Consider the following 23,256-nt stretch of genomic DNA (forward strand, 5'->3'; position numbering starts at 1 on the left):
AAAAGACCGGGAGGGAGCCCGCAGAAGCTCACGCTGCCCGGCGAAGCTGCGGGTACCGCAAGCGGCAGCCGCCGACCGGGAGCGCCGAGCAAATCCAGCGGCCCCAGGTGCCGGCTGCGGCTGACCGGCTGCGCGGATCCGCTACCCGCATGGTGCCGGGGCCCAGAGCCCGGGGCGGGGCCGGCCGCCGCCACTTCCTGGTTCCTCCGGCACCGCCCCACCTCCTCGCCGGGATCGCGTAAGGGGACGGCGCTTGGGGAGGGGGGGCCGCGCGCCGCCGGGCCCGGTGCCGCGCGCGGGGCGCCCGCTCCGGCGGGGCGGATGGGAGGCTGCGGCGGCGGGCGCGCGCGGCGTGAGGGCGGCGGGCGGCGGCCTGCGGGTAGGTGGCGGGGCCGCTCCGCGGGGCCTCGGGACTCTGCGCCGGGCGGGCGGGGTGAGGTGAGGTGAGGGGTGATGCGGCCGGGAACGCCTCCGAGAGCGGCCCGTGGCAGAGGACGCGGGGAGGCCGCTGCGCGCTGCCCGCGCTGCCCTCCTTCCCGCCCCGCCGCGATGTGTCCCGGGGTACCGCGCGGCTCCGAGCGCTGCCTCTGGCCCGGCGGCGTTTGTCACCCCGCTGGGCGGGGTACGGTCTGCGAGCTCCGTCCGTTTGGTTACCCGTCGGGAAAGCGGCGGTGGTGCGATGTGCCTGCAGGTTGGGGGCACCTCCAGCAGCGTTTGGCACGGGCGGCGAATTGCCGTGTGCGTTTCTGTTGCCATTTTTCATTGTGAAAAGTGTGGTTGCAGACAGGATACGTGTTTGTCGTTGGAACTGCTTGTTAGGTGACAGACGACAATGCCAAAGCATGATTTACTCCAGCTGTTGGAGCAGGTTGGGGGAAGATGAGTGCCACAACCCTCAGCCAAAACGCACCTGCCGTGCCCCATCTGAGCCCATGGCAGCACACATACCCAAGCAGAGATGGCTCTGTTCTCACAAACATAAGCTCACTTCTTAGGATATTTGCTTCCTGCACAGCTCCAACAGCAGCTCTGTGTGATCAGTGTGGTTTAAACCCATGTGTTGCATTATTTCACAGAAATGTGCTCATGCAGCCTTGCTATTAGGGCACGTCTGTAGTGGGGTACAGCCTCATCAAGGAAACCGTGGTGCTGGCAATGGGCAGTCACGCTCACTGATCTGACACGTGTGTGGCTGCACCCAGCCAGCCACCAATGGTGTTATCTGAGTCAGGGTATGGTTTCCCTGTCTCCCTGTAGAGTACAGTGACCTTTTTCTTGGAATGATGCACTGGAATACAGGGTTTTGGTTGTTTTTTTTTTTTTTTCATTCCTGAGAGCAGATGGTTTGTAATGCAATACATGACAATGTATAACATTGTCCTTTTTTATTTTCTTTGCCCTGCGCTTAGCTGGCTGAAGCAAGCCAGAGCTGAATGATGTGATACCCAGAGCATCACATTTGCTTTGTGCACATAACTAATCTGAAATTCCAGGTTGCTTTAGAGTAAATGAGAAGTTAGAGTTTTCCTGATGAGAGCTGTCTGTTTCCTGGATTGTGCTGATGAGAAGAAAAAAAGATAGCCGGCACCTTGCTTGGAGCTGCAGTGCAGCAAGCCTGCCAGGAGCGCTTCACACATTGCCCTTCTGAGAGGGAGCCCAAAGGAGGATGGCAGCTTTGGATCTGCGGACACTAAGGCCCCAGGCAGGGCCAGCTCCCAGCCAGTATGCAGAAAGTGACCAGTATGCAGGGGCAGGAGACCTCCCTTGGACTGCTTCTGGCATTGCCCCAGGAACCAGGTGCTTGGCAGCGCCTTGGGCCGCATCTTCAGCCAGGCAAATCTTGGGTACCGCTGCTCCGTGAGCTCTAATTGCAAGGAAGGGTGCAGAAAGCTCAGTGTTAGTGTCCTGTGGCTGAGGGAGGAATGTTGAATGGGAGGAAGAGCACGGCTCTTGTTGATGTTTGTGCTGCTCGCCTGGTGGTGGACGGTGCGTTTCACTGTGAGTTTTGCAATAAGAGGAACCAGGCTTAAATGTGGTGCAGCTTCTGGAAGTTAGAACAAATGGGCACAGATTGAAGCAGTTGTGGTGAATAAAGGTAATGTGAAGCACTGTGCTACTTAATAATAAAAGAAACAGTTGCAGCCTTATTTCCAGTCTTAGTGAAAAGGCTGCAGTACCCCAACAGAGACACAGAGGTGAGAGGGCTGTAGCAGGGGTAAGGGTGGGTGTGATGCACATCTTTGATCTTCGCAGTGACTGCTTGGGTCACTGAATGTAGCATGGAGTAGACAGGCAATAGATTCTGTTCTGCAGTTAGGCTGATTTCTGCGTCTCAGTATTTCAAAGGATAACAAAATTAATGTTTACCCATAGAAAGTGGAAGACAGAGACTGTGTCTGCCAGCAGAACACTGAGCAAAAGTAATGCTGTTTTCCAACTGAAAAGTTCTCTGTTTGAAATCCCTTAATATAGGACAGCTCTGAACGTGCAGGTTTTTCCAGTTCCCAAAGTGGCACCAGAGCTCTCCCTTGGCTAACTCTTAACATCATCGCGTTGGATTGTGACAACCCCAATTTTCACATGAGGCCTCCGCAAGCTAGAGATGATCTGTTCAGTCACTATTTCATCAGTGAATTACTTAATGTACACCCTGTATCTTTCTGTATCTAGTTGTTTAGGTGCAGCATTTAGGTATTTTAAAACTGGGTGCCTTGAAGCCTTCATCCACTTGTGAAAGTCCCTGATGTGGTAAGGAAGAAGTGTAGGCCAAAGTGGGGAAACAATAGGAGAGGCTGAGCGACTGGTTCGTGCTTCTGGAGGGCCTGCAGCAGCGGCAGGGAAGACCCAAATCTTGGGCTCACCTGAGTGATTCAGAATATTCTTCAGGCTGGGATGGTTCTGGTTCTGGATTGAGATAGTTAAAGTGTAAAAACCAACAATTATTTTCTACTTTTCTGGAAAATACATTCTTTATGCCATGAAAACAGTGTGGTTTTTAACACAAGCATTAATAACAATACCCACTGTATAAGGAAACCTTTCCCTTTTGCTTTCCATCTTTCCCTTTTTTCAAAAGTCTGATGCAGGACAAATGGAGAATTTCAATTCCCTTGATCCGGTGGCTTGCTGTCAAGTCCTGAGTCAGCATCCAAACTGGGGCAGCTCCTGTCACATCTCACAGGGCCTGACATCTCTGCAGCTCTCTGACAACTGCTGATTGACATGGCTGACTGTGGGATCAGACCGTGGACCTGACCTGATTCCTTACTGCCCGTGTGACCTGCATCTCCTCGTCACCTGGTTCAGTCACTCTCCTGTGCTTGTGTACCTTGGACAGGAACTGCTTTCTCATTGCCTTTTTTCCTGCTCTCAGGCCAGCAGCGAAAAGGCTGTGTAGGTGGAGGTGCAGCTATTTGTCAATTACTCAAGACTCTCTGGCGAGTCTTTGTTGCATTATAATTTATTTATACAATGTGTATTTGTTGGTTAAACAGAAATGATATAGGCATTAGCCAGGAAGCTGTTGCCATCTGTCCTGAGAGACTGTGTACCACAGACATTCTTTTAATTAAGAAAACGTGGCCTTATTTTCCTTACTATTATACTATCGGAATTCCGCTGGCACTGCAGAAGTTGCTACTTTTTTACAGCGGTGTCGGTGAGAAAACTGTGAGATTTGTGCCCTATGCGGCCACCCCTGCCCAGCCTGTCTGTGTTGGCCCTGGGGCAGGAGTTCCTAGATCTGGCAGGTGTCACTGAAGTCATTCCTTCTTTGTACCCTCTCATTAGGCTGAAACTGTTTCCCTAAGTGTGGCCTGAATTTCCAGAAGAAAAATCTGAGCTTGTTTCTACCAGGCATAATGCTGTTCTCCTGCTCCTGGGGTGGCTGCAATCGGGCTGGCAGAACAGACTCTGCCCTGTGTCGTTTTGATCTGAGTCAGAGTGTGGTTGGTGTAGTGCTGATATCCTGGGGCCTAACCCTTCCCTATGCATTTTACTGGAGAGAGGTAGTTTGGGTCTGTTTGGTTTTGAACTGTATGCGGAGTCTTGAAAACATTTTGATGAATGTACAATTCTATAGCAAATTTAAACCTGCTGATAGTAGGCTTGCTTTTTTTTTAGCTGCCTTTCACAGAGCTGCTCGAAGTGTCCCGTTGGCCCTGCAGGGTTCTATATGCCAGGAGTTGCAGAGTGCTGGGCAGATGGATGTGTGGATGGATCTGCAGCAAATGGCCAAAAATTCACAGCATTCTCATTCCACTCCTGTTGATCAGATAAAAGTTTTCAGAAACCATTAGAAAAAATACACGGAATATTGGTATTTCCTTGTTATTCTTGCTGGAACTTGCTTTGGTGGGTTCTGACAGCTTGTTGTTAGATCTGGGCTGTATGAAAGTGTGGGAGGAGAAGCAAAGGTAAATATCCTGTTAGTTAGAAAACACACTTTCATTTCTGTTGCAAAGAAAGTTTAAATACCTGATGTTTTCATTAATGTTTTATGTCTGAAGACTGAAATGAATTTCAAAATAAGCTTGCAGTTTATATGTGTATTTATGCAAGAGTAGGTTACTTATTGGTGTTATAGAGAATGTCTGGTGCCTAAAGATCACTTAGTGTAGCAATTGTGACCAGTAATGTATGCTTGCTTCCTCCTTTTGATGACAATAAAAAGTTAACCTGATAATTATTTATGGGCTCTCAAAATGCTGTCAGTAAACTCTAGTTCTCTGTGTTAGAAAAACTCTCTTCAGGAACGTGTTCATCTTAAACAATGTAATAATAACCAAACCCTCAAGAAGGACACAGAGTTTGCCATGGTCTCTCTCTCTCTTTTTTTTTTTTTTTTTTTCCCTTTCCCTTAAAATTGCTTTAGTACAACAGGCAGAACGTGGCAGTCCGTGCAGGTAACTCCTTCCCACAGTTTAATGTTAAATGGACTTGTAATAGGGGAAACACTTGCAATGTCTTTGCAGTAATAGTGCAGTGTGGCAGGTCATACTGAGGTATTTCCCAGCATGAGTAATTAGATGCAAATCAGCCGGGTGACGGTGAGCTGTGTACGTGTTGTGAGGTCAGAGCATCAGACTGCATTCAGGTACCCACTGGATGAAGGCCCAGATCAGTTCTTCATTCATTCTTAATGTGTTGTTCAGCAGTTACAGGCCATCAGAAATAGTTTGTTGGTTTTTTTACATGATTGATGTCAGGTCAAATACAGTTAATTTATAAAAGGTGTAACTGTATTGTAAGTGTCCATTGTAGCAGGAAGTGGATTTTAATTTATTTTGTTTACATTTCTAATGCATATGTTACATATTCCTTGGATTATTCCTGTGGTGCTAAATGCCTTCCAGATAAGAAAGAAAAGTTTCACTGTGACATGGAGCTGACTGGACACGTTTGCTGTCACTGACGTACCTGCTGGCCTCCCTGCAGCCTGATGCAGTGATCAGGTCCTTGCTGCTGGTGTTCACCTGTTGTGTGCTCCTGAGCATGAGGGGCTGATACACCCAAGCTGTGTGTGACAAAATGAGCTCCTGTGCAGGGTGATTCCAAGGCAGGGCTGCCAGGGCAAGTTACTCCCCCATGCCACAATCCCTGTTTCTTTTTTAATATGAAAATTCCAGGTTAGCCAGCATAAACAAGAAGATGTTTATGTAGGTCAGAACAAGGAATTAAAAACATTCACCATGTGGAAGGGGAGTTGAGACTCTGTGCTCAGATAGCATGGCTGTTAGATGATCTGGATGAAGGGATAGAGTCCGCCCTCAGCAAGTTTACTGATGATGCAAAGTGGGGAGGAGTATACATCTGGCTGATGTACTAGAAGGCTGTGCTGCCATTCAGCATGGCCTGGACAGGCTGGTGAGTTGGGCAGAGATCTGATGATCTTCAACAGGAGCAAGTGTAGGGTCTTGTGCCTGGGGAGGGATTACTGCATGCAGCTGTACAGGTTAGGGGCTGACCTGCTGGAAAGGAGCTCTTCATAGAAGGACCTGGGGGTCCTGCTGGGCAACAGGTTGGCCATGAGCCAGCAGTGTGCCCTGGTGGTCAAGAAGGCTGATGGTATTCTGGGATGCATTAAAGAGTGTGGCCAGCAGGTCGAGGGAGGTGATCCTCTCCCTCTGTTCTGCCCTGGTGAGGATACACACTGTATTGTGTTCAGTTCTGGGCTTTTCAGTTCGAGAAGGAGAGGGAACTTCCAGATAGAATCCAATGGAGGGCCACCAGGATGATGAGGGGACAAAACATATCCCTTATGAGGAAAGGCTCAGAGACCTGGAACCGGTCAGCCTGGAGGAGAGGAGGCTGGGATTTCATCACTGTTTATAAACATCAAAAGTGTGGGAATCAAATGGATGGGAACAGACAGGACAAAAAAAACTGCAACACAAGAAGTTCCATACAAATAATGTACACAGAAACACATACGCGTTTCTTGAGTAATGAATTGTGTTCATATAGCAATTACTGATTTTTCATTTTGTTGCTCAGTGATGACTCTGAAAGCAGTCTTAAGTAACTGAGTGCATTAATTAACACACTTGTCCTCCAGCCAGAAGTCAGTGTTGGAGGCCTGTGCTGCATCTTACTGGCTTCCTTTCTGTACTGCAGAAACTGGACCCTCAGGTGAGGTGCCTCCAGTGTCCTACTGGCACTGGTATGCCTCCAAGATCCTACCAGTTCCTTCTTTGGCACTTCTGCAGCAATGGTTTTATTTTGCGCTTTATTTCTGGGAAACTTCCACTGGAGTGAGAGAGCTTTCTGCTTAGCTCTGCATTTTGTTTGTCTGCAGAAGTGTGCTGTACAGGGCTAAGCCCACAGCTGTAATCTGTATGCGTTGGTCTAGCTTTCAGCCAGGGCTGACCTTAAGGTGACTTGTCAAACTCATTCCTCTGTTGGTGGGAGTTGGCTTTTCTTGTGATCCTTTCACTCCTTTGCTTTGGAAAACAAAACACCAGGGGAAAAAAAAAATACAAAGGTGTCTCACAGGGTCTAGGCAGAAAACCCTGAAAGTCAGTGCTCGAGGCTGACCCAGCTTGCTGCTGTACCTCACATGTCAGGTCTAAAACTTTAGTTTGAAAACTGAGCATCTGTATTGCAGTTTTTTCATGCTTTTAATGCATTATGTTACAGTCAGTTAAAACACCATTGTCAGGCATGAGTCTTTTGTCAGTTTTGTTTTGAGCTAGCAAACCTGTGTAATAATTCTAGTAAGATTATTAACCAATGCAGTGAAGGGCGGCTGTTATCTTGGGGAGGGGAGTCTTTCAAACACTTTTGAAGTCTGTGTGAATGTGTATCCTTGCATGCATGGTGAATGTGTAGGGAAAAGATGTGGGTTTGCTGGTAGGTAGACATCTGTCAGAACTTAGGCCAGCAGATTGTAAGGGTAATCACTGCTTCTGGAAATGAAATGCTTCTCTCCCTAAAGTGTCTGCTGTCAGGAGCTTTAGCTATAGCTGTGGTTAAAACACATAATTGCAGTGTGATGGGTGAGTTTTGCAAGCTAGTTTTGTTATTTTTTTCCTCACCAAAGCAATTGAGATACACAGGCACTCCTTTAATCTTGATTTTTCTATCCTGTGTGATATGCCTGTAAAGTTGGTAGGCTGTAACATTAACCCATGTGACTTCTTATCAGATTCCTAAAACATCCCAAGCTGTTTCACTTGGTATCGTACTGTGTGTTAATGGCAGAAATAGAAGAACATACCTAATTAATCACCCTGTTCATTAACAGCCTTACCCTTAGGCCATGAGAAACTCGATGTCCTTCTGTGAATTTGGCCCTCCTGAAATAACAGCAGAAAGCAAGTTGTCATCCTCCTTACTGTCTGGATAGGGCAACGGCATGGCTGTGGAGCTTGGTGCTTCTGAAATAAAGCTGTTCCCTCTCCTGGACAGAACTGGGTAAATGCTTGGAGAGAAGCTTGAGGTTCTGGATGCTTTTGTGATCTCACTGGGTTTCCTATAAAATTCATCCATTTTGTCTAATCAATAGTATGTTTTAGGGTTGTTGTTTTGTGTTTTTTTTTAGCAGTTGAATGCAAAAACAGCTTCAGTGTGACCTTTTTGGCAGGAAATGTAACTAGCGGTGAGCATCACCTTCCTCTCTCTGAATTGAGATGGCAACGAGCACTGTTTTTTGAAAGAGATGAAACCAATCCTTATGCATTCAGGGGGCAGGCAGCTGAGCCTTCTGTGGGTGCGTGCAATTCAGTGTATTTAGTAGCCAAGCCCATTTTTGTGGAAGGTGGGTCCTGACACATCGGTTGTGGCGTTTGAGTGTTTCGAATGCTGTGCAAACACTTCTTGAGGAATGTCCCTAGAAGAAGTGGCTGGGTGTGTGAATGGCACTTGCACAGCCTCCAGGAGTTCCAGAGGGGGGTGAAGCAAACGCAATTAAGGGTTGGAGTGAAGTGGAGCAGCAGACTCCAAGGGGCCATGAAGCCAGTGGAGAAGGGAAGAGCGCAGTCCAGGCAAGACTGGAGAGTTCTATAAAAATCTTCGCATGGTTGCTGCTTCAGGAGTTGCTACCACTACTGCTCAGCAGTTTGTGCAGATTGAGCCCCCAGGCTCTCTTTTCTTCCTTGGGCCTGACCCAGCAGAAGGGGCTCTGCTCTGTTCTTTTTCCCCATGGTTTTCCCACGTGTTTCCGCAGCCGCTCCTATTGGCACCACCTGGCCACTGTGCTCTGCATCAGAGCGCTCGCTGCCTTTCCTCAGTGGGGGTGGCTGGAGTCAGCGTGTGGTTAAGCAAGTCTGAAAAGCACTTAGAGAGTCTTCTTGGGTAAGAGGTGTTCTGATAAGTATGAAAGTCTGGCTTCCAAAGCCATTATTCTTTGTTCGGTTCATCTTTTTCACTGTTTCTACTCACGCCATCCCATCCTGCTGTGTGAAAAGATCTCAGAGGGCCTTGTGAGGCAGAGTGCTGTTTCCGATTCTCTTTCAGATGCAAGTATGGACATAATAGCCTATGATGATTTCTTCAGTCCACCGCTTCAGAGATATTGAAAGGACACCCGAATACCTCCAGCCGGAGAAGTGTGTTCCACCTCCTAGCCGCCCTTCCTTGGGAACAATGTGGTTTATTCGAGATGGCTGTGGTATCGCGTGTGCCGTTGTCACCTGGATGCTGGTGTTCTATGCTGACTTTGTAGTCCTTCTTGTCATGCTGGTTCCCTCAAGAGATTACGTTTATAGTGTCATCAATGGCACGCTGTTCAACACCTTGGCGTTCCTCGCTTTGGCTTCACATTTTCGTGCTATGCTGACAGATCCAGTAAGTATCTCTCTCTGCATGTCTCAGAAAGAAAAAGGCAATGTTTTTCTTATCTGATCAGTGTTGAGTAACTCGGTTGCTGAGTGAGTGGCAGATTTAAATAACTTCTGCGTGTCAGCCTGCTGAGAGAAGCTGCTGATGTGGGAGGCTAATTCCTCATCCCACTCAAGTCAAATGCAAACTTGAGGACCCAACTGTAGATTCTCCCTGTGAGAGCAGCTTCTCTTTCTGCACTGAAGAGGAGAGCGTTTCTCCCCGAGACTTTTCTCACAAATCCTGGATCTCATGTTTGTGGCTTGTCATGTCTTGACAAAACAGCAAAGCAGGAAAAGCTGGTTCTGGTTTTCTGCCTTGGCAAGCACTACTTCAGCAGAATGGAACAGAACGTGCATAGTTTTAATGCAGCCGTCTTTCACACTAGTGTTTTAATGAAATTTGTTGGACCGTGCAAAAACAAATATTATATAAGCATGCTACCAGCTGAAAGTTCTTGGGCAGACAGGAAGTGTATAGATCGTGGCACTCCCTTACCTCTGTTTGTAGGACACTGCTTCTCTAATAAGAGATGGATTAATATCACAAAGGTTATTCAGAATGGCTTGTGCTTATTTTGCTTATCAGCCTCTGAAAAGTACATTCAGTTCAAAGCCCCATTCACACTAGACTGTGGAACAAAAAACAAGCTTAGGTTCCTTCTCTCCTTCCTCCTGAGTCTTTGTTCCTGCTGGGAATGGCAATGCATCGCTGATACACAAATTATTCCCTCCAAATGTCGTTTCCTACTTGAAACCTTGTTAGGTGCTGTTAAAACTTCAGTGTAATTTTTATTGCTTGATTTTTCAGCTCTTCCAGAAGCTGCAGAGCTGCAAAAATTGCTTGGTTTGGGGTAGTTTTGCAGTTTGTGGTAAAACAAGACTGATACAGTGCGTGCTACTGATTCTGAGCAGAACTTAGAGCAGTAGTTGAGGTGCTGAAACTTCTGGTCATTGGGCTCACAAATACAAGGTTGTAGCAATTTGTTACATAAGCCTTGTTGTTGTTGTTAATTATTATATGTTGTGTGGCTTTAATATTGAGGACCTTCAGGTCTCTGGTGTTATTTTACAGAGCTAGTGGTCACTCTTGAAACAAAAGCTGCATTTTAAAGCAGGCTGACAAAGCACAGTTTCAGAGAAACAGATAAAATCTACAGAGGAATCTGGAAAAGGTATCTTAATTCCCACTGTGTGGTTGGTGGGATTTTTGTGTGTGGATGGAGGGAACCAGTGAGATTTTGTTTTGTTTTTCATAGAGATTTTTAGAAAGAAATCAGCTAGGCAAAATGGAGAAGGGAACACAGGGAGGGAGTGCAGCAAGGCAGGGTGGGCAGTGTGAGTTTGGGAGGGAGGAAGCTGTGGGAGATGGAGAAGAGCAGCACATCTGGGACCAAGATTGAAGCAGAGCACTGCAATGAAATTGCTATCAAAAATGAATGAACACCTGTATTTTTCAGAATTGATAGCATATCATCCTTTTCAGGAACTGCTTCCTCTGTGTTCTCCCTAAAAACATTCCTTGTGTTTGGAGCTTTGCTGTGTGCTCAGAGAGCATAAGTTGTACTATTTTGTGTAAACTGGTCTTGGTCATCAGCCCTAGACTGGCCAGGACTGTTGGGAGGTTTGTGCAGAAAAATCCCAAGACTGCTCAGGAAAGCCCTCTAATACCTGTTTAATGTGTTTTGTTAATATGCATTATTCTTTATTGCTGCTGAGAAATAATATAGCTTTAAGAAGAGGCTGCTCCATCAGAAGTGTGTTAAACCGTTCAGTGCCTTGTTTTATTTCAGTCTAAAAGCCCACACCTACAGGGATGCGTTGTGTCAGAGTCCCAGCAGTGATTTCATATGTCACGTTTCATCCTTTTTTAATCCTTTGACCAAATTTATGGCCATGGGCTGGAAATTCTTGAAAGTTTTGAAAACTTCTGGAAGTTCAGGCTTCTGCAGCTTCTCCTGTTTAAAGACACTTATTTTAATGTCACAATTGCACAAACAAGAACATTTTGCCTGGTCTTACTTGGATTCTTAGAAAGAGTGCGCTGTTTGAATGTTACACCTTGATTTAAATATCAAATGCACAACAGAGGTATAGCTATAAATGTATTAGATGCTTATCAGCAACTGCTGCTGTACACAAAGGTACTTCAGAAGTGGCTGCTTCTACTTGAATTAAAACATCTGCTGTCTTCAATTTGTGATGAGAAACACTGGGATGAAAAATCCATTGATAGATGTGGGGAGGGGGGGGTAAAAATTCTTGAATATTTGAAGGTTACTGTGGGATTACAAAAGCCTGATTCCTTCTGTAAGGATGTACTGCTGCTTGCTTTATTTTGTTTTTAAAAGTGATGTTTGAATATATTGTTCTACATATTACATCCATATATTAGGACCACCTTGTTTTAACTTCTTTTCCTTCTTGCTCTTCCCAACTCCCTGTTGATATTAGAGATTTTTTATTCCTATTTTCTCTTCCTCCTCTTCCATAGTTTTAAGTCATCTCTACTCTTCTGAGCACTGACAGTGTTCACAGGATAATCTTCTGGTTTGATTTCCTTTTCTACAGGGTGCTGTGCCCAAAGGTAACGCAACAAAAGAGTTCATTGAGAGTTTACAGCTAAAGCCAGGACAGGTGGTTTACAAGTGCCCAAAATGTTGTAGCATCAAACCTGACAGAGCACATCACTGCAGGTAAGGTCTCTAGACCTCAAGAATTGTCCTGTGTGCTTGAATATTATTGGAGTGTGAGACTTGAGTGTTTAAACTGGGAGTTTGGCATTCAAATTCTGTTGCCAGGAGTGGCAGATGCATTCAAGCTTCTGTGTAAAAAAAACTCAGGTGTTTTCAGGGACGTTTTCATCTTCAGCAGGCTAGGGCTGCTTCTTGCAAAGTGAGAAACAGTTCACATGAGTGCTGCTTCACACGTGTAATTGATATTCTGTGATTTGTAGTATTGGCTGTCGTGGGAAAAAAAGACTTAAAATGACTTTAAAAGGTTCATTAAACACCAAAAGTCCGTGCAACATAAATGTCTCAAAGGTCAGTGGCCTTTTTACTTTTAAGTCAGACCTATTGTCTATAGATTTAGAAATGATACTTAATTTAAAACTGAAGTTCAGGTAACGGTGTAACAGAAGTTTAGGTAACAGAAGAAAGCAACTGGTAGTGAGATAGGTACGAAAAACAGTGAGCAAAAAAGTGACTACTTCCTAACATTTCCTTCTGCTTTTAAAACAAGTGAACCTGCTTTCCAGTAATCAGTTAATGAATTTGCACTGGTATCCTTTCCTTATCTACCCCCAAACCACAATGCATACTGAGAGAGCTCATGTCGTGGTTACTGGATTCAGGCAAAGGTCTTGTGGGAGGGAAATACACAGATATGAGTGAGCTGAACAAACGTGCTCTGCTGTTTGCGTTTTTCAGATCTCAGAGCTTTAGTGTGCAGATTTTTTGTCGCTGGCTTTTTGTCATAATCCAGCTCAGGAGTTGGTTGTTCAGTAGGAGCAATGTGGTCGTTATGATCACTTATTAATGCCGCTGTAAAATCCCCTCTGACACGTCTTCAATTATGAATGAAGCTTCACAGCTAAAATGCTGTCTGGCTGATGACTCACACTGTAGGCAAATGAAAAAGGCTGTTTGGCAAATCATCTCCACAGTTCTTTTCTCCATTCTTTAAGTTAATTTTATGGACGTTAAAATTTGGAAAACCCATCCACTGTGCATTAATGGTGTTGAGAATCTTCAGCCCAATGTTCCCTGTGGAAATCTGTTCGACTTTCACACCCCAAGTCTGCGCATGTGCATCAGCAGGAGTTGTTGCTAGCTGTGTGCATGAGGGACCACAGTGCTTTTTGATTCACTTGAGTCCCTGGTGCCCAGCAGCATTCCTTCCAGCGTTTGGAAGCTGGGCGGTTGAGGGGAGTGTATTTTAGAGTATGGGCAATTCCTGCTGTTGACCACTTTTGGTCCTTGGTTCTGAGCTTCCTTTTCAACCAGTTAGTTTCACCTGCCTCTTATCCATCTCCTTTTGGTACACAAGCAGAGAATGATAAGTCTCCTTCCAGCCTTAGCTGCCTCCTTTGTGGAGCTCTTTGGTTTAAGTGCTTCAGGCTGTCCCTATTTGGGGAACTAGGACCTGGCAGCAATTGTAGGGGTTGCTTTAGTGCTCAACCTGCTTCACAGCTGAAGGGAAGTCTGTGTGCTCGCAGAGAAAAACACACAAACTAATTTAGAGTACAGGGAGGCACCCTCCTGCTTTATGCCATCCACCCTTCTCCCTCTGCCCCCTTCCCTTTTTTCCTAGTGAAAGGTTGGTGTTTGTCCTGTTGAAGTCTGAAATTTTCAGGCAGATAACTTGTTTTTACGACACAACCTGATTTGAGTACGACATAGCTCAAAAACATTTTTGAGTTGCTTATTCTAGCAAAATGAGGCTTCTGCTGTTGTCTACTGTGTCTGGGACCAGTAGGTAACAGGCTACCTGTGCCTGCCTGAGCTCTTGCTCTGGCAGCCTGCCCAGGCAGCCATTCCCTTAGCATTAGGACTGTAGCAGCTCATTCAATGCCAGGCATGGTAAGACTCCTTGGGATTAACTCCTCCCGCTGTGCAGTCAGTGCAGGGCTGTTCAGAGAGAGGTTTTTCCATTATTTATTCATAAGTGCTCATTGGAACATGCTTATGTTTTTATTTGAGGCTCTCTTTAAGTGTTTGGGTATTGTTGTTTATATTAAAGGTCAAAATATTTTTAATCCTGAGAAGAAAAATGAAAACAAAATGAAGCAGCCTTCAATTCTTCCTGTTTCAGATCCACCAGAAGTGTTCTGGGATCGCTGCTGCTGCTCCCTCTTATGGGGCCATTGTTGTTTGTTTTGGGGTTTCGTGCTTTTTCATATTTGATTTCTGTGCTTGTTTGTGTGATGCAGTATCAGGAGACAGCCTTTCATCTGCTATCATATGAGAAAGCAGCAGAGAGAAAGACCTCTTTTATTATGAGGCTCGGAGCAGTTCCTGACTAAACAGGAGAATGATGTTCAGACAAAGTAGCAGTCTTTTAATTATTTGACTTCAAGCCACAGTGTGCCTGCTGGCAAGAACTTGAATTTTGATTTTATAAGTGTGGTTTTGTGAAGTACTTTAACATCTAATTGTACCTTGGATGTATACTGTGGTAATGTTTTCCTGACTATCTGCCCTGGCTGTTTTATGCCAGCGTGTGGCTTACCTTGTTTTCAAGAGTGTATTCTCATGTTTGCTTCAGTTTTGTTCTTCACAAGTTCCTGCTAGCAGATAATGATAACAAATAAGCCTTTACCTTCTATTAGCATGGTCCGGTAGTTGGTGATCCTGCCTGTGGCAGGGGGGTTGAAACTAGATGATCTTTGAGGTCCTTTTTGACTCAGGCCATTCTATGATGATATGATCCTATGATTAATAATTCTGGGAAGTGTTCTTGCTTGTTAACCGTTTTTCACATCTTTGTGTTGCAGGTGGGATTTTTTGTTAGTTTTTAATCTGTGGATGTTTTCAGAGACTATCTAGATTAAAACCAGACTAACACAAAATTTTTCCATCTGCCTGAATGTATTTTTCAAACTGTATTTTGGCAGAAACTCTGATAACATTATGAGAATGTGTATTGCTTGACATGAATTTTTCACGGTGGTCATTTTGTACTGTGTGGCTGATTTCAGCAGACATAGAAAGAACCAGAAATATTAATGTGTTTTAAATTTAGAGGTTCCGATGTCACAGAATCATAGAGTGGCCTGGGTTGAAAAGCACCACAAGGATCATCCAGTTCCAAGCCCCTGCTGTGTGTAGGGTTGCCAGCCACCAGACTAGGCTGCCCAGAGCCACATCCAGCCTGGCCTTGAATACCTCCAGGGATGGGGCATCCACAGCCTCCTTGGGCAACCTGTTCTAGTACCTCACCCCCCTAACATGTGTGACACCTTCCCCCTAATATCTAAGCTAAACCTCCCCTGTCTTAGTTTAAAACCATTCCCCCTTGTCCTTTCACTGTCCACACTCATAAACAGTCATACCCATTCCTGTTTATGCACTCCTTTCAAATATTAGAAGGCCACAATAAGGTCTCCCCCAGAGCCTTCTCTTTTCCAAGCTAAACAATCCCAGTTCCCTTAGCCTTCCCTCATAGGAGAGGTGCTCCAGCCCTCTGATCATCTTAGTGGCCCTCTTCTGGACTTGTTCCAAGAGCTCTGCATGTTTCTTGTACTGGGGGCCCCAGGCCTGGACGCAGTGCTGCAGATGGGGCTTTACAAGAGCTGAGTAGAGGGGGACAATCACCTCCCTCTCCCTGCTGGCCACCCCTCTTTTAATGCAGCCCAGAACGCAGTTGGTCTTCTGGGCTGCAAGCGCACACTGCTGGCTCACGTCCAGCTTCTCGTCTACCAGGATCCCCAAGTCCTTTTCCACAGGGCTGCTCTCAAGGGGTTCTTTGCCCAGTGCGTATAACCCCAGGGATTGCCCTGAGCCAAGTGCAACAACACCTTGTGCTTGACCTTATTGAACCTCATTACGTTTCACTTCTGGTTCTTACATTTCTTTGTGTTCCTAAAATTTCTGTGAAATCTTGTATTCCCAGAATGGAATGTGCTATAAATAAAGTTCTGTCTTCTTTCAGCGTTTGCAAGAGGTGTATTCGGAAAATGGACCATCACTGCCCATGGGTCAATAACTGCGTAGGAGAGAATAACCAGAAGTACTTTGTACTGTTTACAGTAAGTATTTCACATGTGTTGTTTGAGGCTGTCTGGTGTGCAGCCACAAAACATTGCATGTCATTTCTGAAGCAGCTCCAATGCTGGCTTGCTTTTCTTTCCTGTTTCAGAAGAGCTTTTCAGGGAACTCCTGCAGACTCCTGTTTCACTAATTGGGGAACGCACACAATATAGCAATATAGGAAAAGGCAAAACAGAAAGTGTTTGCCAGGGCTTTGTGAAGCTTGCTTTGTCAGGTGATTGGCATGCTGTTTCCCAACTCATGTGGTTTGTTGATTCTTTCACTCTGCTCTGTGTTTGGTAGAGTTGTGACCCACATATAGGGTACCTAAATGCTGTCCTTGAAGGAGCACCTGTCTGAGATTGCATAATAAGAGATGGTGTCACATCTTAAGCAAGGAGAGGGAAATCTACATCCCCTTTGGAAAGCATTGTTCACGTTCTACTTGCAAGCAGTTTATTTTTGTGCTTGAAAACCAAGGAGATGTTTGACTTTTTGTGCTGTTTTCTGTAGCATAACGTGTAAGAAAGCAGGAGCACAGACTTGAATACTACTTACATGGGAGGGTGCAGATCTGTTTCATCAAAAGGACTGCAAATGTCTTGTGGGAGCAGCGTGAGTGTTGCAAGGCTGCTTGTTAATGATGCCCTATTTTATTAATAAGTCTTTGGAGAAATCTGTAGGTTCAAGGAAGCGTGTTCTCATGTTACCAAGTAGAAAGGGAGAAACTTTGAATTAAGAGGAAAGTCTTGCTCCGAAATTTATTTTCTACAGTGTGGTTTCTTAGGATGTGGGTTACAGAACAAAACCCATTTTTTTTCCCTTGAGCAAGGTTGTTTTCACTGTAAGGGATAAGCAAGATGCTTTAATCTTATCAAAAGGATTTCTGTTTCCCTTAAAACTGCCATTACTTTCAAGTGAGCTCTATTAAACAGCCAGTGTAGTTGCAAGAGAAACAAAAGATTTTGTTTATTCTCTTTGTTTTGTTCCTGTTTACTCTCTTTAAGACCTGGGGAGATGAAAGCATGGCAGCACCTTCCAGCTCCAAGGGGAGGCAAAACACTCTCCTGTCACCCTTTTCTGCTCCCACAGGGTCACCCTGTAACAAAAAGTCCCTCACACCTAGTAGTCTGTAGGTCCAGGAAAGTCATCCTTCTAGCCCTGTCTCTGTAAACTGTAATGTGGTACTGCCAGTGGTTTGAAGTATGTTGTTGCAAAGCTAAGACAGGATTAAAAAAAAATGGATTAAGTACAAAGTGTTGAAGGCTGACAGGAATTTTCCATGCCAGTGTCTGCCTCAGGGAAAAATACTTATTTAAGGGAAAGAAATGACATGTGGAAAGCAGATTAAGTGCTTCTTGTGGCTAAAACAAATTAGCTGTTGTTTCACTGGTAAACTGTAGTGTTCTCGTGCTTGAGAGCACGGACATGAGCTTTGACAGCGTGACACCTGAGTGTCAGAGAGCTGCTGGTATCTGAGAGCTGCACTGTGCTCGGCAGAGGAAGGGTCGCACGCTGTCTGGGAGGCCACACTGAGGCGCAGCACACCAGGCTTTGTGTCTGCCTGGCTTCCAACTAAATATCTTCTTCCCATGCCCTTGGAGCTGTTGGTAAGGCCACATTGAGTTGGGTGTTACCTTAGTGTTTATCGCCTTCAGGTTGCTTTATGTGGGGGATGGAGGTTGTTGATTTTTGGTTGTAGGGTTCTTCTAAGTCTGAACACTGTGCTTGATTTTAAGGTGATGAAAGTGAGCGTTCTGGTCTTTGCCTGATGCCTATATTGCATCCTTTTTCTTTTTTTCTTTTTTTTTTTTTTCCAGATGTATATAGCACTGATTTCTCTGCATGCTCTAATTATGGTGGGATTTCACTTCTTGTATTGCTTTGAAGAGGACTGGACAAGTGAGTACTAATGAAGCATCTCATTAAGATATCAGATTAGAATATGGAAAAGACCTTATAATGCAGTTTGCTTGTAAGACAACCCCTTCTGTATCATCTTTAGGAGAATGGTATCAAAGCTCTGTTATGTGATCTGCAATTTTATTTTTTTTATGATCAATCCTGGAACTTCATAATTTTTTCTGACCTGCCAGGATTTTTGCCCTGAAAAATGTCCTATTCTGTCTTAGGGCTGAAACTGCCTGAGAGGAAGCTGAGACATAAAGACTCCTAGATACTATGTGTGCAGTAAACTACTATTTCCCTAAATGCAGCACTGATTTCCTGAATGCCAAAGCAAGATAAGGAGAACGTGTATGCTCTTTTTAAAAGGCTAACATGAATCATTCTTGCAAGACTGCCAGGAAAACATGTTAACTCAGATCCAAAAATCCACCCTCACGAGAACAAGGAATTCCTTTCCACACACACACACACAAAAAATGAACAAGAACCAAAATAAACTGCCAGCCCTTGTTCTGGAGCAACAAATGAACAAGTTTTCCCATAAGCATTTGAGATATGTTTTTAAAAAGTGGGAGTATGGGAAATCCTCTAGATAATGCTGAGTTAATGAGACAGGTGCCACAAGTTGTGTGTGCAGCTTGTACCTTTTCTTGGAAGGGCATTAGCTTCCTTTCTCTTAGAATTCCCTTTTCTTAAAACATGTCATTGTGCCTAAGGACTGGTTTTGTTAGCTTATAATAATGTGGAGGATGGGTGCACTCACTTATGAACTGAATTTGACAAGGTTGTTCTGCAGTTCAGAACTTTGCCAACCAGCTGCTAGATGGCACTGAGAACATCTGGATTTGACTATGGTGGCAAGGACCATGAAGGAAGGATACATCATTCCCTTCCCCCAAGCCTGTGTCTGTGGGGGAAGCAGTTTCCCATCTGTCCCAGGTTTTGGCAGCAGAAGAGGGAGTTTACAAGAGGTGGATTTGTTGTTCCAGCTGCCTTACATTTTTGCTGGTTGTGCCTGATTATTGCTTATCTCTCAAAACTTCACATCTGCTCATGGAGGAAATACTCATCTTTTCTTACTGTTTTTGTGACGATGCTGTGTGCATAGTACACGTGGCACCTGTTGAGAACAGTGCAGTGATTGCCAATACTAATATTTCAACCTACCTCACAGCATCTCAGAAGAAAAACAGAACCCAGAAAAAGAAAAATCACGGATGAAGGAAGTGTGCTCAACAAAAAAATGGACAGATGGGTGCTTGTTTTTCAAGGCAAATAACGAGGCACTCTGCTTAATTTGTAAAGAAATGGTGATAGTTTGCAAAGATTACAATTGGAAAAACATTACCTGCAAAAACATACTGCCAAATTTGATGCATATCAGGGAACACTTTGTGAAGACAGTGGAACCAAAAAAGAATTCTGTCATCTCAACAAAATCTTTATAAGGTTAAAAACTCAAATGGACTCTGTTATAAGAGCTAGTCACGTGGTAGCAAAATAAATCTGAACTATTTACTGATGGTGTGCTTATTAAGCAGTGCTTGGAAAGTGTGGCAGCTATAATGTGGTATAGCTACTGATGGTGCCCCAGCAATGGCTGGTAAAAAAGGGGGATTTGTTAAATTAATAGAAGGTGGTGCAACTGCCACCAGCAAATCACGCTTGATATAATATAAATAAATAAATAAATAAATAAATAAATAAATAAATGAAATATCACCGCATCATACAGCCAAGAAAACATGTGTGCAAAAGCTTTGAAAATGGATAATGTCATGCAAATCATCATCTAAGCTGAGAATTGCATTGAAATCCAATGGATTGAATCCTCACCAGTTCCAGGAGTTCCTTAAAAGAATGGATGCAATTACAAGGACATCGTTCACGTTTCTGAAGGAAGGTGGCTAAGTCAGGGTAAAGTGCAGAAAAGATGCTATGATTTGTGATATGAAATCATTCGTGGAATGAAATTTGTGCCAGAACTTGAAAATGAAAAATGGCTCACAGATTTAACAGTTTTTGGTGGATCTGATCACTCATTTAAATGAGTTAAATGTGTGTCTTCATGGTGAAAATCAGCTTATCTTTTCTGTTTCAACCATGACAGCATTTGCAATAAAACAAATTATGGCAAGCTCAAGTGATGGCAAATGGCCTCATGCATGTTGATGTGTTGGCTAAACACAGGCCTGTGAACAGCAAAAAATACACATCTCTGCTTTCCGGTTTGATGAAGGAATTTGGGAATAGGTTTCAAGGTTTCCAAAAGAATCATCATTTTTTTTGTTTATTTGTGACTCCATTTTCAGTTGACACAAATACATTACCTGCACATTTTCAAATGGAACGTATAGAGTTGCAGTCAGACATTCGAGTCAAAGAAAATTCAGTCTTGTTTCGTTACTGGATTTTTATAAGGTCTGCCTTAACAGAGAAAAATATCCTGTGCTTCACAATCATACCTTATTCCCATCATTGCTTTTTGGCAGTATGTGCACTTGTGAACAGTTGTTTTCAAGGATGAATCACAGGAAGAATAGCATTCCATTGAAAATCTCTGATGAGCACCTGGAGATCTCACTAACAATTGCAGCCACTTCCATTGAACCAGGCACTGATGCATCAGTTTCATAAAAACAGGGCCAGGCATCTCATTAGTTTTATGGTTTTGCTCCTCTCTGCTTTTTACATTTTAATAAAAAAAATATATAAAAAACATAAGTTTTGTTACTTTACTATGTATTTTACATTTGGCCCAAGACAATTCCCCTTCACTCAGTGCAGCCCTGGCAAGCCAAAAGGTTTGACACCCATGCTATAAGTGAAAGAGAGTAGAATGGGTTCCTGAGTAGCAGGCTGGGAAAGCATCTCACTGAAAAAGGTGAGATGCTGCTTAACACAGAAAAACTCTGTGGTGCTTTCTTGTTGCCTTGTTGAACTTGTAGGGGTGACTGCTTCATTGTTGTGCATCCTCAATGTCTGAGCTTCCCCATGCACCTTTTTGAGTATGATCATCATGCAGTTCATTCTGAAAACTCATGGCCTAGTGGGTGTTTTGCACATGCTGCATTACCTGATCTCTCCCCTTCCAACTCTCTTGTTTTGTCTTCACAGAATGCAGCTCCTTCTCTCCACCAACCACAGTGATCCTTCTCATCCTCTTGTGTTTTGAGGCGCTCCTCTTTCTCATCTTCACCTCGGTTATGTTTGGGACCCAAGTACACTCCATCTGCACTGACGAAACGGTGGGTGTTCCACACCCTCTTTTCTTTACCTGTCTCTCACCGTTAATAGAAAGAGTTACGGGGTTTTGCCTCATTGCATGGGGAATTCATGTGTACCCTTTGAGGAAAAATCCACTGTGACCAGCTGAATCAGCACAGTGCTAAATTGTCCTCTGAAAGTCACTGTGAGGAGAGGTGTCCACCGACGTAATTATTGGCTGGGATGTTGTGGGATCAGACATTACCCTGGGTAAGGTAAAGCATTGGTATTGGGGTTTACTCTGTACAGATTCAGGAACTGTAGATTCAGGAATATTTTTCCTTTAATGAAGTGCTGCTACGCTGGTGTTTCAGATTTTCGTTGTGTCACAACATGCAGCTTTGCGTGCTAGAAAATTTTCAGTTTTGCTTGTTAATCTGTTCAAAATCCATTCTCAAGGAGTGGGGAGGGAAAGCAGGGGAAATTTGAGACATTCCTGGAAATGGAATACAGTCCAATAGTGGTGGGTACAGTCTGCTGCAAAGCCACCAAGTTTGAATACATCACAGGAGAGGTGACGCAGTAATGTTGCTGCCCTGGTGTTGCTGCACTTGCTGCTTCTGTAACGGTGGAGCTGGTGCCTCCTGGTGATACTCCCACAAGTGAATGCTGCTGGCTTTCACCAAGCATGCTCAGAGATACGATAGCTCATATCAAAGGACTGGAATTAACTGGAGTGACTGAAGAGAAATTACAGTCTTAAAAGAGGGACCAGAGTACCCTGCCTCCTTTAGTTGTCCTTATCCTTCGCTTTACTTGTGGCCAGTTGAAGCTAGAATAAATATGTTGGCTGCCATTGGAGAGCTGTGACTGTCATTGCAGTGTGTAAGAACCCATCGCTCCTGAGCCTTCTTTACAGTGCATGTTTTTCTGCCTGGCTTCTGCAAAAGGCTGATGTTCACACTGTGGCTCTTCTGTGCTCAGAGGAGGGCTGCAGCTGTTCGTCCTGCCAGGGCGACCTCTGCGATGGGGTACAGAGTCATATGGAACCAGATCCTGTCTAAGTTAATCAATAAGTGTGTAAATTAGCAACGCTCTCTGTGAAACCATCACCCAAATTTCTCAGTCTTTGAAACCTGGCAGGAGTTTTTTGAAGCTGCTTCCCATAGTCAGGTACACAAATAAGTCCCCTTCATTTCCTATCCCCTTGAATTCTGGAAGCTCTCGTGAAAGGACGTAAGCCACAGACTAAAATTAAAGATATGGACACTCCCTGTTTGGCTGTGGGGGTTTGCTTTTGATTTACGTTTTGTTTTTTTTTAATACTCAGCGGTAAAGACTTTGCTCTTTGGAGGCCTCTGTGTTGTCTGTTGATTTTGCTAGCTTTGAGCTAGCTGGGTCTTGCAAACAATCCGTTTTGAGTGCAGGATGTTTCCAGGTGAAATTCTACCTGATACGGCCCCTTTCAGAATTCTTTGTCACATTCTAGAGACAGGACTGTGTCGTGACCTTTCTCACCTTCTTCCAATCCCCAGGAGACCTCCTTCTCTGTCCTGTGCATGCTGGCCCCCTGGGATGCTTCCTCTCTGCCTGGAGGTACCCAGATCCCCAGTATTGTGCCGTTACCTCTGGAGGTGACATTCTCAGGGGTCACTGCAGCTCTTGCAGTTGGCTGAGCTTTTTCTGCAGAGCACCCAGAACTGGTAACTTGAGACACACAGATGTATTACAGTGCATTAATCTATAGCACAGGAGAGATGGGAAGGTCAGGAGAAGCTTACCTTGCAAAAGATCATAAGTTAAAAATCAGAACAATCTGCCTGCCAGCGCTACCCGTGGAAAAATAATGCTCTCCAGTGACTGCACCAGTTAATTGTGCTTCTGTGGCAGTGTGTTCAGTCAGTCAAGGCTTTCCTGGAGACCCAGTTCGTGTTTATTGTACAGCACAAATTTGAGTTTGTGGGGTTTTTCGGTTTTGGTTTAAAAGTGACTGACCAGTGAGTGTTCCAGCTGATTGCTTGATGGCTTATTTTTATTTTCCCTCTAACCTGTACTAAACAATGCTAATGATT

At 44.5% G+C, this 23,256-nt stretch overlaps 1 protein-coding gene across 3 annotated transcripts in view; it reads left to right on the forward strand.

Annotated features, from left to right (window-relative positions):
- Window positions 1-203: 203 nt before the first annotated feature.
- ZDHHC3 (zinc finger DHHC-type palmitoyltransferase 3) overlaps window positions 204-23,256 on the forward strand; it is a 29,851-nt gene continuing 6,798 nt past the window's right edge. The window contains exons 1-6 of one of the 3 annotated variants that reach the window (XM_052694227.1): window positions 204-238; window positions 8,956-9,285; window positions 11,889-12,013; window positions 15,972-16,068; window positions 17,890-17,971; window positions 21,095-21,225. In XM_052694227.1, coding sequence (XP_052550187.1) covers window positions 8,980-9,285; window positions 11,889-12,013; window positions 15,972-16,068; window positions 17,890-17,971; window positions 21,095-21,225 — 741 coding nt within the window. In that variant the 5' untranslated portion in view covers window positions 204-238; window positions 8,956-8,979. Of the gene's footprint in view, window positions 239-300; window positions 380-8,247; window positions 9,286-11,888; window positions 12,014-15,971; window positions 16,069-17,889; window positions 17,972-21,094; window positions 21,226-23,256 lie in introns of those variants that run through there. The other 2 variants (XM_052694226.1, XM_052694228.1) reach the window with 2 other exon arrangements.

Source organism: Tympanuchus pallidicinctus, unplaced genomic scaffold (genome assembly GCF_026119805.1).
Source record: "Tympanuchus pallidicinctus isolate F22 unplaced genomic scaffold, pur_lepc_1.0 scaffold3, whole genome shotgun sequence".
NCBI lineage: Eukaryota > Metazoa > Chordata > Aves > Galliformes > Phasianidae > Tympanuchus > Tympanuchus pallidicinctus.